This window comes from Sapajus apella, unplaced genomic scaffold (assembly GCF_009761245.1).
Source record: "Sapajus apella isolate SASKATOON/1434 unplaced genomic scaffold, GSC_monkey_1.0 scaffold51, whole genome shotgun sequence".
NCBI lineage: Eukaryota > Metazoa > Chordata > Mammalia > Primates > Cebidae > Sapajus > Sapajus apella.
In genome coordinates this window covers 6,243,408-6,263,225 of record NW_022436991.1, presented here as the reverse complement: position 1 = coordinate 6,263,225, position 19,818 = coordinate 6,243,408, and the positions used below count along the sequence as shown (strand labels likewise).

General features: G+C 44.7%; 1 protein-coding gene and 1 long non-coding RNA gene across 4 annotated transcripts; both read right to left on the bottom strand.

Moving 5' to 3' along the window:
- Positions 1-5,571: 5,571 nt before the first annotated feature.
- On the bottom strand, positions 5,572-7,387 carry LOC116526497. The gene is made up of 2 exons (XR_004258184.1): positions 7,079-7,387; positions 5,572-6,991 (listed from the first exon to the last, which is right to left on the bottom strand). It is a non-coding gene; the product is annotated as an uncharacterized LOC116526497 (long non-coding RNA).
- A 251-nt stretch (positions 7,388-7,638) lies between these two features.
- COQ7 (coenzyme Q7, hydroxylase) lies at positions 7,639-19,701 on the bottom strand. 3 transcript variants are annotated; one of them, XM_032242814.1, is made up of 6 exons: positions 19,548-19,701; positions 15,045-15,220; positions 12,830-12,944; positions 10,407-10,546; positions 8,633-8,701; positions 7,639-7,928 (listed from the first exon to the last, which is right to left on the bottom strand). In XM_032242814.1, the coding sequence occupies exons 1-6, from the start codon at positions 19,618-19,620 to the stop codon at positions 7,851-7,853; spliced, it is 651 nt and encodes a 216-aa protein (XP_032098705.1). In that variant the 5' UTR covers positions 19,621-19,701; the 3' UTR covers positions 7,639-7,850. The 3 variants fall into 3 exon arrangements, with proteins under 3 accessions (XP_032098705.1, XP_032098707.1, XP_032098706.1); XM_032242816.1 differs by having other exon boundaries at positions 15,045-15,316; positions 19,548-19,654; XM_032242815.1 differs by lacking the exon at positions 19,548-19,701 and adding an exon at positions 19,285-19,399.
- Positions 19,702-19,818: the final 117 nt, after the last annotated feature.

Here is a 19,818-nt window from a genome sequence, read left to right as displayed (position 1 = left end):
AACTAAATCACCTGTATTTTTCCTATTAGTTTGGTCTGTACCACAGTTTGGATGTGGTTTGTCCCAACCAAAACCCACGTTGAAATTTGATCCCCAATGTGGCAGTACTGGGAGGTGGGCATAGTGGAAGGTGTTTAGATGTTGGAGGCGGTCCCTCATGAACGTTCTCCTGCTGGGCAAGCAAGTTCTCACTCTCTCGGGAATGGGTGAATTCGTAAGAGAGTGTGTTGTTAAAAAGTGTCTAGCTTCCTCGGTGTGACTCTTTTGCATCCTGTCTCACTGTACAATCTCTGACATGCCCACTACCCTTCCACTTTCCACCATGGGTGGAAGCAGTGGGAGGCCTTCACCAGATACAGCTGCCCAATCCTGGAAAGTCCAACCACCAGAATTGTCAGACAAGTAATTTTTTTTTTTTTTTTTTTTGAGGCAGAGTTTCCCTCTTGTTGCCCAGACTGGAGTGCATTGGTGCTATCTTGCTCAGTGCAACCTCCACCTCCGGGGTTCAAGTGATTCTCCTGCCTCAGCCTTCCCAGTAGCTAGGATTACAGGCATGTACCACCATGCCCGGCTAATTTTGTATTTTTGGTAGAAATGGGGGTTTCTCCACCTTGGTCAGGCCGGTCTCAAATTCCTAACCTCGGGTGATCTGCCCATCTCGACCTCCCATAGTGCTGGGATTACAGGCTTGAGCCACTGTGCCTGGCAACTTTTTTTTTTTTGAGATGGAGTCTTACTCTGTCACCCGGGCTGGAGTACAGTGGTGTAATCTCGGCTCACTGCAACCTCCGCTTCCTGGGTTCAAGTGATTCTTCTGCCTCAGCCTCCTGAGTAGCTCAGATTACAGGCGCCCACCACCATGCCCGGCTAATTTTTGTATTTTTAGTAAAGACAGAGTTTCACCACGTTGATCACTCCTGACCCTGTGATCTGCCCGCTTTGGCCTCCCAAAGTGCTGAGATTACAGGCGTGACCCACCACCCCTGGCCATAAATCTCTTCTCTTTATAAATCACCCAGTCTTGGGTATTTTGTTACAGGAACACAAAACAGACTAAGACAATTTACATGCCATACAATTTACAATTTTTTTTTTTTTTTGAGACGGAGTTTCGCTCTTGTTACCCAGGCTGGAGTGCAATGGCGCGATCTCGGCTCACCGCAACCTCCACCTCCTGGGTTCAGGCAATTCTCCTGCCTCAGCCTCCTGAGTAGCTGGGATTACAGGCACGTGCCACCATGCCCAGCTAACTTTTTGTAGTTTTAGTAGAGACGGGGTTTCACCGTGTTGACCAGGATGGTCTCGATCTCTTGACCTTGTGATCCACCCGCCTCGGCCTCCCAAAGTGCTGGGATTACAGGCTTGAGCCACTGCGCCCGGCCCACAATTTACAATTTTAACATGTATGATCCAGTAAATTTAAGTATGGGTTGTGCAACTATCACATTGATTCTAGAACATTTTTATCAACACCCCCACCCCCCAAAAAAAGAAGAATCTCTGTATCCATTAGCAGTTACTCTCCATTTCTGCCGCTCCCTAACCCACCAGCCCCAGATGACCACAATCTACCTTCTGTTTCTATGGATTTGCCTATCCTGGACATTTCCTGTAAGTGGAATAATATATGACCTTTTGTGTCTGGCTTCTTTCACTTCACATGATTTTTAAAAAACTGTGGTAAAATATACATCACATAAAATTTGCTATTTTAACGTTTATCTTTTTTCCTCAGAGACAAAGCCGCCCAGGCTAGAATGTACTGGTGCTCTCCTAGCTCACTGCAGCCTCGAACTCCTGGACTCAAGCAATCCTTCCACCTTGGCCTCCCAAAGCACAGGGATGGCTGTCATGAGCCACTGTGCCTGGCCCCCATGTTAACCACTTTTAAGAATACATTTCTCTGACAATAAGTACATTCACATGGCTATTCAACAATCAACGCCATCCATTTCCAGAACTATTTTCATCTTCCCATACTGAACCTCTGGACCCACATGTGATGTCTTTAAGGCTCATCTGTGTTGTATCATGTATCACTACTTTATTTTTTTATAGCTGAGTAAGACTGCCTTGTTTGGGTATATCACATTTTGTTCATCAGTTGATGGACATATGTTGTTTCCACTTTTAGTTATTATAAACATTCATGTACAAGTATTGGTATGAACACGTTTTCTTTCTTTTTTTAGAGACAGGGTCTCCCTCTCACCCAGGCTAGAGTGCAGTGGTGCAATCATGGCTCTCTGCAGCCTTACCTCCTGGGCTCAAGCGATCCTCTAACCTCAGCCTCCCAAGTAGTTGGGACAACAGGAGCCCACCACCACACCCAGCTAAGAGGTTTTGCTATGTTGGCCAGGCTGGTCTCAACCTCCTGGGCTCAAGTGATCCACCTGCCTCAGCCTCCCAAAGTGCTGGGATTGCAGTTGTGAGCTACTGCACATGGCCATGTTTTCATTTCTATTGGGTTAACACTCAAGAAAGGAGTTGCTGTATCCTATGTTACCTGTTGAACTGAGGAACTACCAGGCTGTTTCCTGAAATGCCTTTACTATTTTTCATTCTTATCAGCAAGGTTTTGATGCAGGATTTTTCTCAGCCACTATGCCAACCGGGGAACTCCACGATGGTGATGCCCCCCAGCCCAGGCCTCACTTGGCCCCAGACCTGCCGCAGGAGGCGCCCCACCCACGTGGTCCACTGGCTGCACCTGACTTGCACATGGGCTCAGCCTGTGGCTGGGCCAGGTGTGCTCCAGCCCGGTTGTGTTACAACTCGTACCTGCATTTGGCAGTTCCCAAGTTCTTATCCCACATCCAAGAAGGATGAGGTTATGCTGACAATCGAAAAGTGAGGAGGGCAAAGAAGAATTTCACTGAGTGAAGGAACAGCTCTCAGCAGACAGGGGACACGAGGGTGGTCCCCCACCTAATGTTGGGTGGTCTCTCCCCCAGTGTGGCTGGGTCCAGGGCTTTTATGGGCTCAGAATGGGGGAGTGCATGCTGATTGGTTTCTGAGTATGCAAAAAAGGGTAAAAACAAAGGCACCACTCAAAGTTGGGTACAACAGTGTAAAAAAACAATTAAGGACGGGTAGGTGTATGTAAAATAAGTGAAGGGTGGAGATCAATCACGCCAAACAGGAAGACAGGTTCTCAGTCCAGTCTGTGGATTTACCAGACTTGTAGCTTGGCTTTCAGCCTTTAAACTGTCTTTGGTTTGAAGTTTGTGTTTCACCAGGGACCCACCCCTATCTGCCTGGGCATTTGACTGCCTCCTGCTGCTACCATTCTCCCCTCTCAAGAGGTACATCTTACTGCCATTAGGATAAGGACAATGATCACTCTTAACTGCTCCCTGCTGACAGGGGGGGTTGTTTTGGGAAAACAGCAGTCAGAGCTCACTCAGAGGCCTAAGGGTCCCTGGTAAAAGGGGCCATCGTCTTAAGATTCCAACAGCATGACCCTTTGGAGTTTGATGACCTCTAGGTGAGAAGAGACAAACTAGGTTATTAGAAGACATGTATTAAAAGGAAACAAGGGAGTAAGGACAACTCAAAAATCCTGAGGCTGCCAACATGCCCAGATAACTTGTGGCTACAGGTTGTTTTGCTAAAATTGGGGTGCATGGGGCTGGGCTTTGGTTAGCTCCCCTGGTCTTATTTTCCCAAAGAAATCTCCGGGTTATGGGCACCCCATTTTCCCCTGTCACCTGGCAGGATTTGCAGGATAGCTGCCCAGAACTAGAATACTGATTCAGATTTTTATATTACCTATCCCTTTTGTTTCTTCTGAGCTGCAGCCAGAGATCACTGGTTGGTTCACAGGAATAAGTAGGATTAGTCTAAAATACAGACAAAAACAACTAATGAGACTAGAATTTAATGACAAGTCTGATGAGTTTTGAAACATAATTTTTCTCTCCAGTCCACATTTTTGTTAAATTGTGATAAGACTGAGTTGTTTGCAAAATAAACTTTAGTCTTTTACTTGGCCTGATTATTTGCATAAAGTACAGCAAGAATAATTATTTTTCATATATGCTTTTAAAACTGGCTCTGATGGAATTCTGTTCCATAAGGAATCTCAGGAAAGACTTTTTAAAGCCAAGCCCAGGAATGGGTTTCTACCTTCAAATACCTATGAGTTGAGTAAATTTCTCTCTTTTTGAGGTCCCAAGATAACTTGGGGCTCCTGGGCCTGTTAGAAAGTGACATTCTTTACTCATCACAGGTTAGGAGCCCTGTACAAGGAGTGTGTAGATGAGGTATGAGGCCAATTTTTCTAAGAAGCTTTTTTTTTTTGGCTCTGCAAGTCAAGCTTGATTCCTTAAAGGGAAGCACACCCTTCTATCGGAAACTGGTAAAACAGTTTTTTCAATTGTGTCCTGTTGCAAAAGAAAATGGATTCTTGTTGCACTGATGCAAATAACTACATTGCCATAAGAATACTCACAAATAGTTTCCAAATTCTAGAGAAACCAGCAGAGAGAAATAAATATGCTCCAAATTTGGTTCACAGCAGTATACCTTACTCAATTGTTAAAAGTTATAAATAGCTCAAAATAAAAGTTTTCTTGACTCTGAAACACAGAAGATGAGCAAAGTGTTAAGCAAAAAGTTAAACAGATTACTTGTTTTCTATTAGTTCAGCCCAGTTAACTCTTGTTCTGCTTGATATTCAGGAACATTTCAACTAGTCAGGAGTCCTGAATGTTTTTCCTTTATCCTAATATCACAATCTCCAAAGATATCAGAAACCTGCATTTAAGAGCACCTGTCAAAGTTCTATAGCTGATTATAAACCATCCTTTGAAGAGAATCAAAACAAGACTACAATTGTCTGTGAATGCAAAAACTGTCTTTGGGTAGTCACAGTCGAAAACACAATTGACAAATTTGGTTATTTCTGTGGTTTACAATAACTTAATAAACCTAATTATAATTGATAGCATATACTCAGACAGTATAATTTTAGAAATCTCATATAATTTTGGAACGCATGTTAATGTTATTCACTAAAATGTAACCTGAAGAAAATTAAACATTATTTTTATTTTGGCAATTCCATGTAATTAAACATGTCAAATAATTCAGGAGACTTCTGGAGCATCCAAAAGTTAGGGGTCAAAAAAGACAACCTTGAAGCTAAAATTTGATTTGGGGAAGCCTACCAAACATGTTAAAGGTTTAAAACACTTGATATTATTAAAACAGAATTACAGGTTACCATTAGACAAAATGATGACTCAAAAACTTTTTTAAAAGGCACACAGCCGGGCGCGGTGGCTCAAGCCTGTAATCCCAGCACTTTGGGAGCCCGAGGCGGGTGGATCACGTGGTCAAGAGATCGAGACCATCCTGGTCAACATGGTGAAACCCCGTCTCTACTAAAAATACAAAACATTAGCTGGGCATGGTGGCGCATGCCTGTAATCCCAGCTACTCAGGAGGTTGAGGCAGGAGAATTGCCAGAACCCGGGAGGCGGAGGTTGCGGTGAGCTGAGATCGCGCCATTGCACTCCAGCCTGGGTAAAAAGAGTGAGACCCCGTTTCAAAAAAAAAAAAAAAAAAAAAAGGCACACAACCTTTACTCAGTAAGAGGGAAGACAACTTTCCTAACAATTTGTCTCTTTCCTTTCCCTTCTTTTTTTGGTAGTTTATTCACAAGGCAAACAAAAATCTTTCATTATCCTTGACTATTACATGAAAATCTTGTTCAAGAGTCAAATTACACCCTTGCATCAATCTACTAACAACGTCATCCCCAATTTTTAATAAAACCTTATAGATAAATCTATCCAATCTTAACCAGTTTGACCATGAAGTGAGATTCTTATAAACCTTTTATAACCCTTTACAAATTCTTGTAAAAGAGCAGATCAGTGCTTTAAGAAAACCTTGTTGTGCTTTTATTCCAAGGTTCAATTTACAGAAAAACCAAATACCCTTTTGAATTTAATAAATATGTTCACAGAGAATTTATTTTACAAGATTAATGTTTACAAACCATCTACAACTTGTTCAAACCTTTGGCTTTATCTTATCTAATATAAAACAAATGCCTGGCCTTAATTTATTACAATTATGATTTGTAGACTTTCACTAGATTAAATAAAATTAAATTCACTCTTGGTTGAGGAAAAGAAAGAGGTGGCAGAAGATTAATCCAAATGGTCCTGGCATCCACTGCCCTTCAAAGCCAGACCGTGGTGGGGCAAGCCCCGCCAAGTCATCAGGTGCTGATTAAACATAGGGCACTGGTTGGAAGGCAAATTCCTAAAATACGGTTATTTCCCAGAAGCATCTTATAATCTAGCTCAGGGACTGGCAGCCCCAACTCACAGCAGAATCACCCGGGAGCTTCAGAAACCCTATGATCCTGAACCCTACCCTAAACAAGTCAGAACCCTTGATCCACAAACAAACAAAAAATTTAATCTCCACAGGAAATTCTAATGAGCAGCTAGAGAGGAGATCCACTGATCAAGATTTTTTACAAATTACTTAAAAATTTGCAAATTATAAAATGTTTCATTAAAGTATGACATTTTGAATCAGTTTTGCTTTGTTTTTTTTTTGTGGGGGAAGGAGCAGTAAAAGACCTTACAGAAATGACTGTAATTCAATTTCACAAATAATCCACAAGTTAGTATATTCTTTGATGGAGGCAACACCCCATCTTAGTCTGTTCAGGCTGCTATAACAAAATGCCACAATCTGGGTGGCTTATAAACGTCAAACATTTATTGCTCACAGTCCTGGAGACTGGGAAGTCCATGATTAAAGTGCTGGTTGATTTGTGCTTGTGAAAAGTCCACTTCCTCAGAGACCAGGCCCCTTGAAGTCTCACACTGTGGAGAGTATGAGGAATCTCTCTGGGGCCTTTTATAAGGCACTAATCCCATTCATGAGGGCTCCACCCTCATATCTTATACTTCCCAAAGGCTCCACCTTCTATCAACTTGAGGGTGAAGATTTCATCATATGAATTCTGGGGAGACACAAACATTCAGACTGCAGCAGTCTCCCACCCATATCACCCACAACTCAACAGTAATGACGACGATCTTTGACTCACTTGATGGACTTCACAGTTCTGCTTGGCCAATCATAAATACTCTCATGTTTCCAATTACCTTTTGTTATCAGTAAACCAAATTGTTTTTCCCCTAAAAATTCCTGCTCATTATTAATGATTTGTCCTTGACATTTCAGGAGAAAATGAGCCTGGTGAAGTGGCTCATGACTATAATCCCAGCACTTTGGGAGGTGGAAAGAGGACTGCTGAACCCAGGAGTTAGAGACCAGCATGGCAACACAGTGAGATTCTGCCTCTATAAAAAAAAATAGAAAAAATTAGCCAGGTGTGGAGGTGCACATCTATAGTCCCAGCTATTTGAAAGGCTGAGGTGAGGGAATTGCTTGAGGCTGGGAGTTCGAGGCTGCAGTGAGTTGTGACCCAGCCTGGAAAAAGAGTGAGACCCTGTCTCCAACAATATACATATACATGTATGTAAAAGAAAAACATGTATATAAAACAAAACTTAAGTATGAGACCACACAAGGCCCAGCTTCGTTTGCTGTAATCTGAACAAGGCTGGTGACCTGTCAGTCTCATGGCAAAAAACAACACAGAGAAAAATCAACACTGGAGAGTTTTATTGATTTAAAAAAAGAAAAGCCACCTTATAATTTATTAACAAAATTCACACTGTACAAAAGTACAGTGATTCATACTCCATGTTACGTTAAGAAAAAAAAAAAGCACAGTGATACCTGTACATTTGTTTCTCTGCAAATGTCACTTGGTAAATTATCATCTTTTATAGATAGGCATAGCTGGACACATTTTACAATCTTTCTGATAAATATATCGCCACTTTGCAACCGGCCTGGATAACGCTCTTCAGGATGGCATATGCTGGAGCCTGTTAAAAACAATAAGCAAACAAAGAAACATGTTATGTCTTTATTTTCAGTTGTAAGATTCAGGGCTGGCAGGCCAGGGTTTTGATTTCTCTGTATAAGAAATCTAAGAAAGAATTTGTTTTAGTTTCAAAGAAAGCTATTCAAAATCTCAGAATGCCTCTGCTACTGCCAAAGCGTTGGAGTCATCCAGATTCTCAGAGGAAACGAAAAGAAGCTCCTGGGAGGCCACGGCAGGCAGATCACCTGAAGTCAGGAGTTCGAGACCAGTCTCGCCAACATGGCAAAAACTCCGTCTCTACTAAAAATAAAAAATACAAAAATTAGTCAGGCATGGTGCTGTGCACCTCTAATCCCAGCTACTCAGGAGGCTGAGGTAAGAGAATTGCTTGAACCCAGAAAGCAGAGGCTAAAGTGAACTGAGATCACACCGCAGCACTCCAGCATGGGCGACAGAGCAAAACTCTGTCTCAAAGAAAAAAAAAAAAGCTCCTGGGGAAAAGGAAAAGGGATAAAGCAAGGAGAGATTCTCAATCAGGAGCAATAATGCGCTTGCTTGCTTGCTTTTTCTAAAGCAACATCATTGGTTTTCTCTCCCTTGGGCTGTCGCTTAAAATGTATTTTTCTGGGAACAGAAACCTCCTGCCCCCTCAGCCTCCCTCCCCAATAAGGAGCCCCAAAGCAGGACAGGTAACAATCGGCCTACCAATTCTGCATCGTTGTCAATGCCTATGTCATGGTGCTCAATCTCTTCATCTCGAAATTTCTTAATCACCTGGTTAAATAAAAAGACGCCGAAACAAGTTAGCCTTCCAGCTGTCCTGCTGTTCCATTTCATTTTGAAGGCTAAAGCCTCTTAGAATAGCCTAAGATGGGGAGGCCAGCTTTTCCTATAAAAGTTCAGAGAGTAAATACTTTGTCCCAGCTACCCAACTCTGCCACTGTAGCCAGGAAAAACAGCCAGAGACATGCAAATAAATGAGTGTGCTTGTGTTATAATAAAAGTTTATTTAAAGGCTAGGCATGGTGGCTCACGCCTGTAATCCCAGCACTTTGGAAGGCTGAGGTGGGCGGATCACAAGGTCAAGAGATCGAGACCACCCCGGCCAACACGGTTAAACCCCGTCTCTACGAAAAATACAAAAATTAGCTGGGTGTGGTGGTGTGCGCCTGTAATCCCAGGTACTCGGGAGACTGAGAGAGGAGAATCGCTTGAACCTGGGAGGTGGAGGTTGTGGTGAGCCAAGATCGTGTCACTGCACTTCAGCCTGGTGACACAGCAAGACTCCGTCTCAAAAAACAAAAAAGTTTAAAGAAACAGGTAGCTGGCCACAGGTCATAGTTTGCCAATCTCAGATTTAGACTCTAAAAAATTAAACAGTTCCCTTATTTGCTGTGGAAAATTATCTCAGGATATCTATTAATTCATTTATTGAATCTAAAGGGTTCCTGCTCACACCATCTGCTTAGAATCTACCAGTGTTAAAGAAGTGGGCCAGGCATGGTAGCTCACGCCTATGATTCCAGTACTTTGGGAGGCTGAGGCAGGAGGATCACCTGAGGTCAGGAGTTTGAGACCAGCCTGACCAATAGGGTAAAACCCCGTCTCTGCTAAAAATACAAAAATTAGTTGGGTATAGTGGTGCATGCCAGCTACCCAGGAGGCTGAGGCAGAATCGCTGGAACTCGGGAGGCGGAGGCTGCAGTGAGCCGACACTGCACACTGCACTCCAGCCTGGGCGTCAGAGCAAGACTCCATCTCAAAAAAAAAAGAAGTGAACAGCACCGGGTGGTGTGGCTCACACCTGTAATCTCAGCACTTTGGGAGGCCAAGGCAGGAGGATCACCTGAGCCCAGGAGTTCAAGACCAACCTGGGCAACACAGAATCTATCTCTACTAAAAATTTTAAACATTAAAAATAAAAAAAAGAAGTGAACAGACCAGGGCTCAAGAGACAAGTGTTCTGGCCAGATGTGGTGGCTTGTGCCTATAATTCCAGCACTTTGGGAGGCCAAGGAGAGAGGATCCCTTGAGCCCAGAAGTTTCAGACCAGCCTGGAAAACATAGTAAGACTCCATCTCTTAAAAAAAAAAAAAAGTAGCTGGGCATGGTGGCATGTACCTGTAGTACCAGGTATTCGGGAGGCTGAGGCGGGAGGATCACTTGAACCCAAGAGTTTGAGGATGCAGTGAGCTATAACTGTGCCACTGTACTCCAGTCTGGGCAACAGAGCAAGACCCCATCTCTAAATAAAAAGAAAAAAACACAAAGGAGACAAAGGTTCTAGCCCCAGCTCTGTCTGTGCTGTATGACCAGGGCAGATGGATTCACCTCTCTGGTCCTCAGTTTGCTCACCTTTAAACTGAGTGGGCCTCTAAACCCTATCATTCCCTAACAATCTCGAATGTTTTCCTCTTACCCAACTGCTGTCTGCCCTTTGCCTCCTTGAGCAGCCCTGTTCTAGAGCATGGGCAAATACCTGAAGAAGTTCCTCGTATTTTTCAGGGTCCTCCTCCATCAGCGTCCTGATCTGGTTGTTGTAGTGATGTGCTATGCTCTCTTCCACCGCCACAGTGCAAGCCATCGCACCTTCCTTCCCAAGCAAGGCGGTTCCCGCCCCTGGGATTGTTCAAGCCAGACCAGAAAAGTAAGAGACAGATATGACCGGTAACAGAAATCATCTGTGGTCAAGGCTTCTCAGCCTCTGCACCAGACTTCAGGGCTGGGTCATTCTTTGTGACAGGGACTGTCCCATGCTTGGTAGGATATTTAACTGCATCCCTGACCTCTACCAACTAGATGCCAGCAGCATCAACTAAGTTTTGACCACCAAACATGTCCCGAGGGCCAGGCACGGTGGCTCACACCTATAATCCCAGCACTTTGGGAGGCCAAGGTGGGCAGATTACCAGAGGTCAGGAGTTTAAGACCAGCCTGGCCAACATGGTGAACCCTGTCTCTACTAAGAAATGCAAAAATTGGCCGGGCGCGGTGGCTCAAGCCTGTAATCCCAGCACTTTGGGAGGCCGAGGCGGGTGGATCACGAGGTCAAGAGATCAAGACCATCCTGGTCAACATGGTGAAACGCCGTCTCTACTAAAAACTACAAAAAATTAGCTGGGCATGGTGGCGCGTGCCTGTAATCCCAGCTACTCAGGAGGCTGAGGCAGGAGAATTGCCTGAACCCAGGAGGCGGAGGTTGCGGTGAGCCGAGATCGCGCCATTGCACTCCAGCCTGGGTAACAAGAGCGAAACTCCGTCTCAAAAAAAAAAAAAAAGAAATGCAAAAATTAGCTGGTTGTGGTGGCAGGTGCCTGTAATCCCATCTACCTGGGAGGCTGAGGCAGGAAAATCGCTTGAACCTGGGAGGTGGAGGCTGCAGTGAGCAGAGACTGCACCACTGCACTACAGCCTGGGTGATAGGGTGAGACTCCACCTCAAAAAAAAAAAAAAAAAAGTCCCTAGATATTGCCACATGTCCTCAGAGGGGCAAACTCACCCTGAGGGAGAACCACTGTCTTAGGAGAGACCAGATCCCAGTGTTAAACCTGGAACTACACAGTAGAAAAGCCATTCACCTTTCAATGCTGTTTATCCTGACCACGGCCAAGAGAAAGTCAGCATTTGAGGTGAGTATATCTTTGGTCTTTTATACCATTTGTTCTTCTCCCTTTTTTAAAAGAGTGAACAGATCTCAGGTTGAGAATCTTTGTCAGAGAACGGTATCTGGCTACAATTGAATTATCTAGCCGTTTTTCTCTGTTGTTTATTTTTATTGTATTTTCCGTTTATAATAGTGACATTAGGCCAGGTGGGATGCCTCACGACTGTAATCCAAGTACTTTGGGGAGGGCAAAGAGGGAGGATCACTTGAGGCCAGCAGTTTGAGACCAGCCTAGGTAACATAATGAGACTCCAATTCTACAAAAAAAATAGAGCTGTGCGTGGTGGCATGTGCCTGTAGCCCAAGCTACTCAGGCTCAGAAGCTTAGGTGGGAGGATCACTTGAACCCAGGAGTTTGAGGTTGCAGTGAGCTACGACTGTACCACTGCACTCCAGCCTGGGCAACAGGTGAGACCCTGGCTCTATTTTTTTTTTTTTTCTGAGATTTAATCTCACTCTGTCACCCAGGCTGGAGTGCAGTGGTACGATCTCAGCTCACTGCAACCTCCACTTCCCAGGTTCAAGCAATTCTCCCACCTCAGCCTCTCACGTAGCTGGGATTCCAGGCACATGCCGTCACGCTCAACTACTTTTGGTATTTTTAATAGAGACAGGGTTTCATGTTGGTTGGGCTGGTCTTGAACCCTTGACCTCATGATCCACCCACCTCGGCCTCCCAAAGTGCTAGGGTTACAGGTGTGAGCCACTGTGCCTGGCCTATTTTTTTTTTTAAGACATTAAGATTCTATCTTAAATAAATTTAAGCCACAAAAAAAAAAAGGCAGTCAATTTAACTTTAGAAAAATATGAAGTAGGCCGGGCGCGGTGGCTCAAGCCTGTAATCCCAGCACTTTGGGAGGCCGAGGCGGGTGGATCACGAGGTCAAGAGATCAAGACCATCCTGGTCAGCATGGTGAAACCCCGTCTCTACTAAAAATACAAAAAATTAGCTGGGCATGGTGGTGCGTGCCTGTAATCCCAGCTACTCAGGAGGCTGAGGCAGGAGAATTGCCTGAACCCAGGAGATGGAGGTTGCGGGGAGCCAAGATTGCGCCATTGCACTCCAGCCTGGGTAACAAGAGCGAGATTCCGTCTCAAAAAAAAAAAAAAAAGAAAAATATGAAGTAAACAGAATGAGGTCATAAGAAGACACAGCAAGAATTGTGAGCACAATACCTGAACCACTGACTTATCCCAGATCCCCAAGCTTGCATAAGCTCTTCTATAGAGACACGTACCTAGTGCAAACCCCAGCACATTCCAAAGGGGCATCAGAACTGTCGGCCGGACCCTGAACGTAACCATCAACTCATTGAACTTTTTCAAATGGTCCTTTTCTTGATCCCACATTTTCTGCAAGAAACATGAAAATAAAGACATGCAAGCATTCCATAGAGACCTCTTACTCATACATGCGGTATACAGTAAGCAAAACAGAAATGGAGGAAATGATGGGAATTGCTGTCTCCCCCATTCCCCACAAAATATCAATGGAAAAAGGAAAAACATCAGACTAAAGGAATCTTTGACAAAGAGAAGAGAGCACCAAGAAAACCAGAGTCTATTATCTCCATTCCAGGTAAGACTGCCATGAGCCATGGTTCCAGCAGAAGTCTCTCAGGCCCACATGTGTCTATTAAATTACAAGGGTCCACAAACATAAGAAATAACCCATTTCAAGATCAGGAGGGCAGAACATTAGCTGCTGTGTAATTTCCTTCTAGATACTAGAATAGAATCATTTTGTTGTTGTTTTTGTTTTGAGACAGGGTTTCACTCTGTCACCCAGAATGCAGTGCAGTAGCAAGCTCACAGCTCACTGCAGCTTCAGCCTCCAGACTCAAGCGATCCTCCCATCTCAGCCTCCCAGATTAGCTGGGATTACAGTTGCACGCCATCACACTGGGCTAATTTTTTTTTTTTTTTTAGACAGAGTCTTACTCTGTTGCCCAGGCTTGAGTACAGTGGTGCAATCTTGGCTCTCTGCAACCTCTGCCTCCCAGGTTCAAGTGATTTTCCTGCCTCAGCCTCCTGAGTAGCTGGGACTACAGGCATGCACACCACGCCCAGCTAATTTTTTTGTATTTTTAGTAGAGACAGGGTTTCACCTTGTTGGCCAGGCTGATCTCCTACTCCTGACCTCAGGTGATCCACCTGCCTCAGTTTCCCAAAGTGCTGGGATTGCAGGTGTAAGCCATCACACCCAGCTAATTTTTTTATTTTTTGTAGAGACAGAGTCTCGTCATGGCCCCCAGGGTGGTCTCAAACTCCTGGGCTCAAACAGTTTATCAGCCTCGGCCCCCCAAAGTGCTGGGATTACAGGCATGAGCCACCATGCCCGGCCCTGAATATTATTTACATTGAAGGAAAAAGGGAGAATTCTAGCTGCAGCGAACACTTACATGGAACTTTTTAAGTGCCAGGTGCTGTCACACGGCTTTATGCCAGCAATTCATTCAATCCACACAATCCCTGTGAAGAACACACTATTACTTCCCCAGTATACAGAAAACACTGAAGCACAGAGAGGCTGAGTAGCTTGCCCAAGGACTCAGGGAAGGCCATTTAACTTGTACTAACTTGACCTTTACAGGCCAGTCCTGATTCCTTATCCAAACCCAGGCCGTCATGAAACCATTTTGCAGATAGGGAAATGGAAACCCAGAAAAGTCCTGTGACATCCTCAAGGTCATACAGGTAGGAGGTGGGAGAGCGCCAAAATGTGAATTAGGTCTGTGTAACTACAAATTCCAGGTCCTTCCATTGCCTCTTGGGATACAATATCTCCACTGGCTCTGTGGGGGGTGGGATTACAATCTTTCAGCACAGTTGACTGCTGTGCTGAGCAATTCTCAACTTTTTCATTATTGCCTGCCCCCGCCATGAAGTATTGATGCCAAAGATATACTGCATACCTATCTATGTACTTTATGTCTATCTGTGCTTTGTCCATAAAAAGAGCAATATGAGGCTGGGCGCAGTGGCTTACACCTGTAATCCCAGCACTTTGGGAGGCCGAGGCAGGCAGATCACCTGAGGTCAGGAGTTCAAGACCAGCCTGGCCAACATGATGAAACCCTGTCTCTGCTAAAAATATAAAAATTAGCCAGGCCTGGGTGGTGAGTGCCTGCAATCCCAGCTACTCAGGAGGCTACAGCAGGAGAATCCCTTGAACCCAGGAGGCGGAGGTTGCAGTGAGCCGAGATTGTGCCATTGTACTCCAGTCTGGGGACAAGACCGAGACCTTGTCTGAAAAATAAATAAATAAGTAAATAAATAAATTTTTAAAATACGCTTTCTGCTCCCCATCTCTCCACCATGAACCAACTTTCGCTCTCCTGGAGACAACAGCATCTCCCTGGGGAACGCATGACCTCCTGTGATTCGTTACTTGAAGGCCTTTGGATCTGCCCATTCAGTAGACCAGGCTGAGGGAGATGAGGAAGTACCCACCTGAATGACTGGCCCAACACTTGTCCGACCCAGGACGACCATCTGCCCGGCATAGATGCGGTTTGCTCCGTATTCGCCTGCATGATCCACCCGGATTATTCGATCCACAGCTGCCCGATTGATATTGTCTAAGGTCATTCCTGAACTGCGATATCTGACACCGATTCTTCCATAGGCTGAAATGCAAGTGTTTATTCTTTGTTACTCTTAGGTAAAATCCTTTTACGGATAGTAAATCCCAACACTTTGGGAAGCTCAGGAGGATGGATCACCTGAAGTCAGAAGTTTGAGATCAGCCTTGCCAACATGGTGAAACCTTGTCTCTACCAAAAATACAAAAATTAGCTGGCTGTGTTGGCAGATGCCTAAAATGCCAGCTGCTTGGGAGGCTGAGGCAGGAGAATCGCTTTAACCCAACAGACAGAGGTTGCAGTGAGCCGAGATTGCGCCACCACACACTCCACTATGACTACAACCATGTTCCAACACGCCCGGCTAATTTTTGTATTTTTAGTATTTTGTAGTTTAGTAATTTTTCTATTTTTGTAATTTCACCATGTTGGCCAGGCTGGTCTTGAACTCCTGATCTTGAACTGAGCGACAGAGTGAGACTCTGAAAACAAAAAGAAAAAAAAATTTTGAATGCCACACCCTCAGGCATTCGATTTTGAGACTAGCCTTAGAGCTTAGATTTTACCCCATTATAGTAAAAAGTCAACTCAAATGAACTCTCATCTTCAAAATGTAAATTCTTCATGACAGATTATATTTTATCTTTAAAAATAAATCTCCTAATCTCAACATCTTAATTATATTCTCTGAACCTTATATTAGAGTAACTCAAAAGGCTTTTTTCCCTGCAAGAGAAGTTTTGCAGCATTCTTAGGTTTGTAAGGTGTATTCACCTCATTTTGCAGATAAGGTAAATAGAGACCTACGGGTCATTCAGTTTGTAACGGCAGCTTCAATCGCATTAGTATCACTTTTTCTTTTTTTTTTTTGAGACAGAGTCTGGCTCTGTCACCCAGGCTGGAGTGCAGTGGCACAATCTCAGCTCACTGCAACCTCCACCTTTTGAACTCAAGCAATTCTCCTGCCTCAGTCTCCAGAGTAGCTAAGGCTTTAATGTAGCTAGGACTGTAGGCATGCACTACCATGCCCAGCTATGTTTTTGTATTTTTAGTAGAGACGGGGTTTCACCATGTTGCCCAGGCTGCCTCAAACTCCTGAGCTCAAGCAATCCTCCCACCTCGGCTTCCCAAACTGCTGGGATTACAAGCATGAGCCACCATGCCCAGCCAGCACTGGCATCACTTTGAAATGTGTTTCAGGGCTCTTAAGACGTGACTACCATGTCTTTTATGCATACTTCTTTTCACTTAGGCTAACTTCAACAGCCAGAGAATATGCGGAAAAAATTCATTTTGGATACATATGTGGTTCTTTTATGACAAAGTCTTGAGTGCTCTGGACACAAGGTGATGAGGTGGGTTGGTGAAATTTGGCGTGGTTCTGCACTTGAAATTTTCCACCAGATGGGGTTTTAAATGTCACACTTTTAAGAAAGAAGCATGGATGTGGAGTTCTGAAGCATCATGACCCAACTGTGGTCCACTCCTCAGCATGACCTCCTCCAACTCACTAAGCATATCTGACTCAAGATAGGCCAGGTGCAGTGGCTCATGCCTGTAATCCCAGTACTTTGGGAGACCAAGGCAGATGGATTGCTTGAGAATTCGAGATCAGCCTGGCCAACATGGTGAAACCCCATTTTTACCAAAAATACAAAAATTAGCCAGGTATCATGGCACGCACCTTTAGTCCCAGCTACTTGGGAGGCTGAGGTGGAAGAGTAACCTGAACCTGGTAGGTGGAGGCTGCAGTGAGCCGAGACCCTGCCATTATACTCCAGTTCGGGTGACAGAGTGAGACTCTGTCTCAAAAAAGGAAGGAAGGAAGGAAGGAAGAAGGAAGGAAGAAGGAAGGAAGGAAGGAAGGAGGGAAGGAGGGAAGAAGGGAAGGAAGGAAGGAAGGAAGGGAAAAGGAAAACATGTGTCCCATCTCTAACACTAACCTAGGAAAAACGAGAATTGACATTTCTTACATATAAAATTGGTAATTATCATTGGCTGGGTGCGGTGGCTCACGCCTGTAATCCCAGCACTTTGTGAGGCCAAGAAGATAGGATCACTTGAGGTCAGGAGTTTGAGACCAGCCTGGTCATCACGGCAAAACCTTGTCTCTACCAAAATTACCAAAAATTAGCCAGGTGCAGTGGTGCATGCCTGCCGCCCCCAGCTACTCAGGAGTCGGAGGCAGGAGAATCGCTTGAACTTGGGAGGCGGAGGTTGCAGTGAGCCGAGATCGCATCACTGCACTCCAGCCTGTGTGACAGAGCAAGACTCTGTCTCAAAAAAAAAAAAAAAAAAAAAAAGACAATAATCAGGCTCTTTCCTTTTTAAGTGAAAACATACAATAATAAAGTTCTCTTACTGAGTTATGAGGATAAAATGAGATATAAGAAGCAAAGTAACTTTATAAACAGAAATAAAGCTTACTCTGTTATGCTCACTGGCTGAACAGCGCAGCATTAAAATTCGCATTCAACAACCCTCAGAGTTTTTCCTGCATTGCCACACACTTTAAAATAAAACTGAGGCTCGGTGCTAGAAGCTCTCAAATGCATCACTTTATGTCTATATTTTCCCAAAGTGTATAAAACCCGCCAGTGAGGTATCTATGAAATTTAAGTGGCTTATGGATATGCAATAAATAACTCCCTGAGGTAAGGGCTACTCTTTTAAATTCTCTTGCAATCTCTTTTATTTATTTATTTATTTTTTATTTTATTTTATTTATTTTTTTTATTTTATTTTATTTTTTTTTTTTGAGACGGAGTTTCGCTCTTGTTACCCAGGCTGGAGTGCAATGGCGCGATCTCGGCTCACTGCAACCTCCGCCTCCTGGGTTCAGGCAATTCTCCTGCCTCAGCCTCCTGAGTAGCTGGGATTACAGGTACGCGCCACCATGCCCAGCTGATTTTTTGTATTTTTAGTAGAGATGGGGTTTCACCATGTTGACCAGGATGGTCTCGATCTCTTGACCTCGTGATCCACCCGCCTCGGCCTCCCAAAGTGCTGGGATTACAGGCTTGAGCCACCGCGCCCGGCCCTGCAATCTCTTTTATTTCATTAAGGAATATATCTCCATACACAGTTGGTATATCCTGAACACGTTCCCAACACTTGCTGATTTCCCCGTTTTAACAGAAAGACAGTACTTAACACAATTTCATAACTTTTCAATTTCAGGGTTTTTTAATGATTACTCATCCATTTGAGGCAAGTGGCACTGGCTTCCCATTCACCATAAGGATTTTGTTTCAAGAAAATCAATTTAATTTAAAAATGGGACATGGTTATACAAAAAACACATATAGTAATAAAAAGTTCAAGCAGTACTGCCATTAGGCAAAAATCCTGAAGGCGGTACACGGTGATTTAACGTTGAGAAAACGCTCTTATGACAATTTTCTTTGTCTTTTCTTTCTTTTTTTTTTTTTTTTTTTTTTTTTGGAGACAAAGTCTCCCTCTGTTGTCCAGGCTGGAGTGCAATGGAGCAGTATCGGTTCAAGCAATTCTCCTGCCTGAGCCTCCCCAGCAGCTGGGACTACAGCCATGTTCCAACACGCCCGGCTAATTTTTGTATTTTTAGTATTTTGTAGTTTAGTAATTTTTGTATTTTTGTAATTTCACCAAATTGGTGAATTTCACCAATTGGCTGGCCAGGCTGGTCTTGAACTCCTGATCTCAGGTGATCCTCCAGCCTCGGCCTTCCAAAGTGCTGGGATTACAGGCGTGGGCCACCGCTTCCGGCCTCATGACAATTTTCTAAGGAAGCACAGATAAAACAAGGTAAGCAGGAACCAGGCTCCAAAACCATATCTCTCTACTCCAAATTCGATGCTCCTTGCACTATACTGAGGGCTCTCAAAGTTTACAGTGCATGCAAATCACCTAAAGGTCCTGTGCACAGATCACAGATACCGACCAAGTAGGTCGGGGTGGGGCCTGATAATCAGCATTTCTAGCGAGCTCCCAGAAATAGCGCAGGCTGCTAGTCGTCAGGCTACGCTTTGCCTGGCAAGGCAGGCCCTGGGCAAAGACTACAAAGAGAGACTCCCTGGGACGCTGAACTTTCAGTGTCGCCAACTGTCCTTGATTTGGAACGCTGGCCGCACCTGCCATGACATCACTGCACAGGTGTGCAACTGCGTCACTCTCAATGCCGAAACCACCCTCGTCCGCCTGTCACTCTCGCAGCGAACCACAGGCACCGCCCCGTCCGCGCCAGCGCCCAGGCTGAAGTCACGCAGTAGCGCTCCGTCGCAGGACTGTGACGTTACGAACCTCTTCCCCCATGACCTCTTCGACCCAAATCTCAAGCGAAAATCCCCTAGCTCGCTAGCCTGCCGCAGGACTGTGGCCGTGCGCTTCCCTTTACCTGAGAGGGACTGCTGAGCACCTGGCCGCAGCCGCCAAAGGCAGGGAGCCGCCGCCGCCCCGGCGCAACTCATTGCCGCTACCACAAAGCAGCCACTTCGTTGACCGTAGCGGGCCAATAGTGGCCCTGGCGCGGACTGATGATGCACAGCAGATGTAAGAAAGTCGCAGCTCGCCAGGGCACCGGTGGAAACGCCCCTAGCCCCGCGCTTACATATGATTGGTTAGATGCGACAAATAGAAAGTTTCTATTGGGTGCGGTCACTATCAAT

Excerpts from the sequence above, each read along its gene's own strand:
- COQ7 (XM_032242814.1), bottom strand. The coding sequence starts at position 19,620 with ATGAGTTGCGCCGGGGCGGCGGCGGCTCCCTGCCTTTGGCGGCTGCGG. Across the intron at positions 10,547-12,829 it reads TGTGCTGGGGTTTGCACTAG|GGGCGGGAACCGCCTTGCTT; the intron begins GTACGTGTCTCT and ends GAACAATCCCAG. Across the intron at positions 7,929-8,632 it reads TTGACAACGATGCAGAATTG|GCTCCAGCATATGCCATCCT; the intron begins GTAGGCCGATTG and ends TGTTTTTAACAG.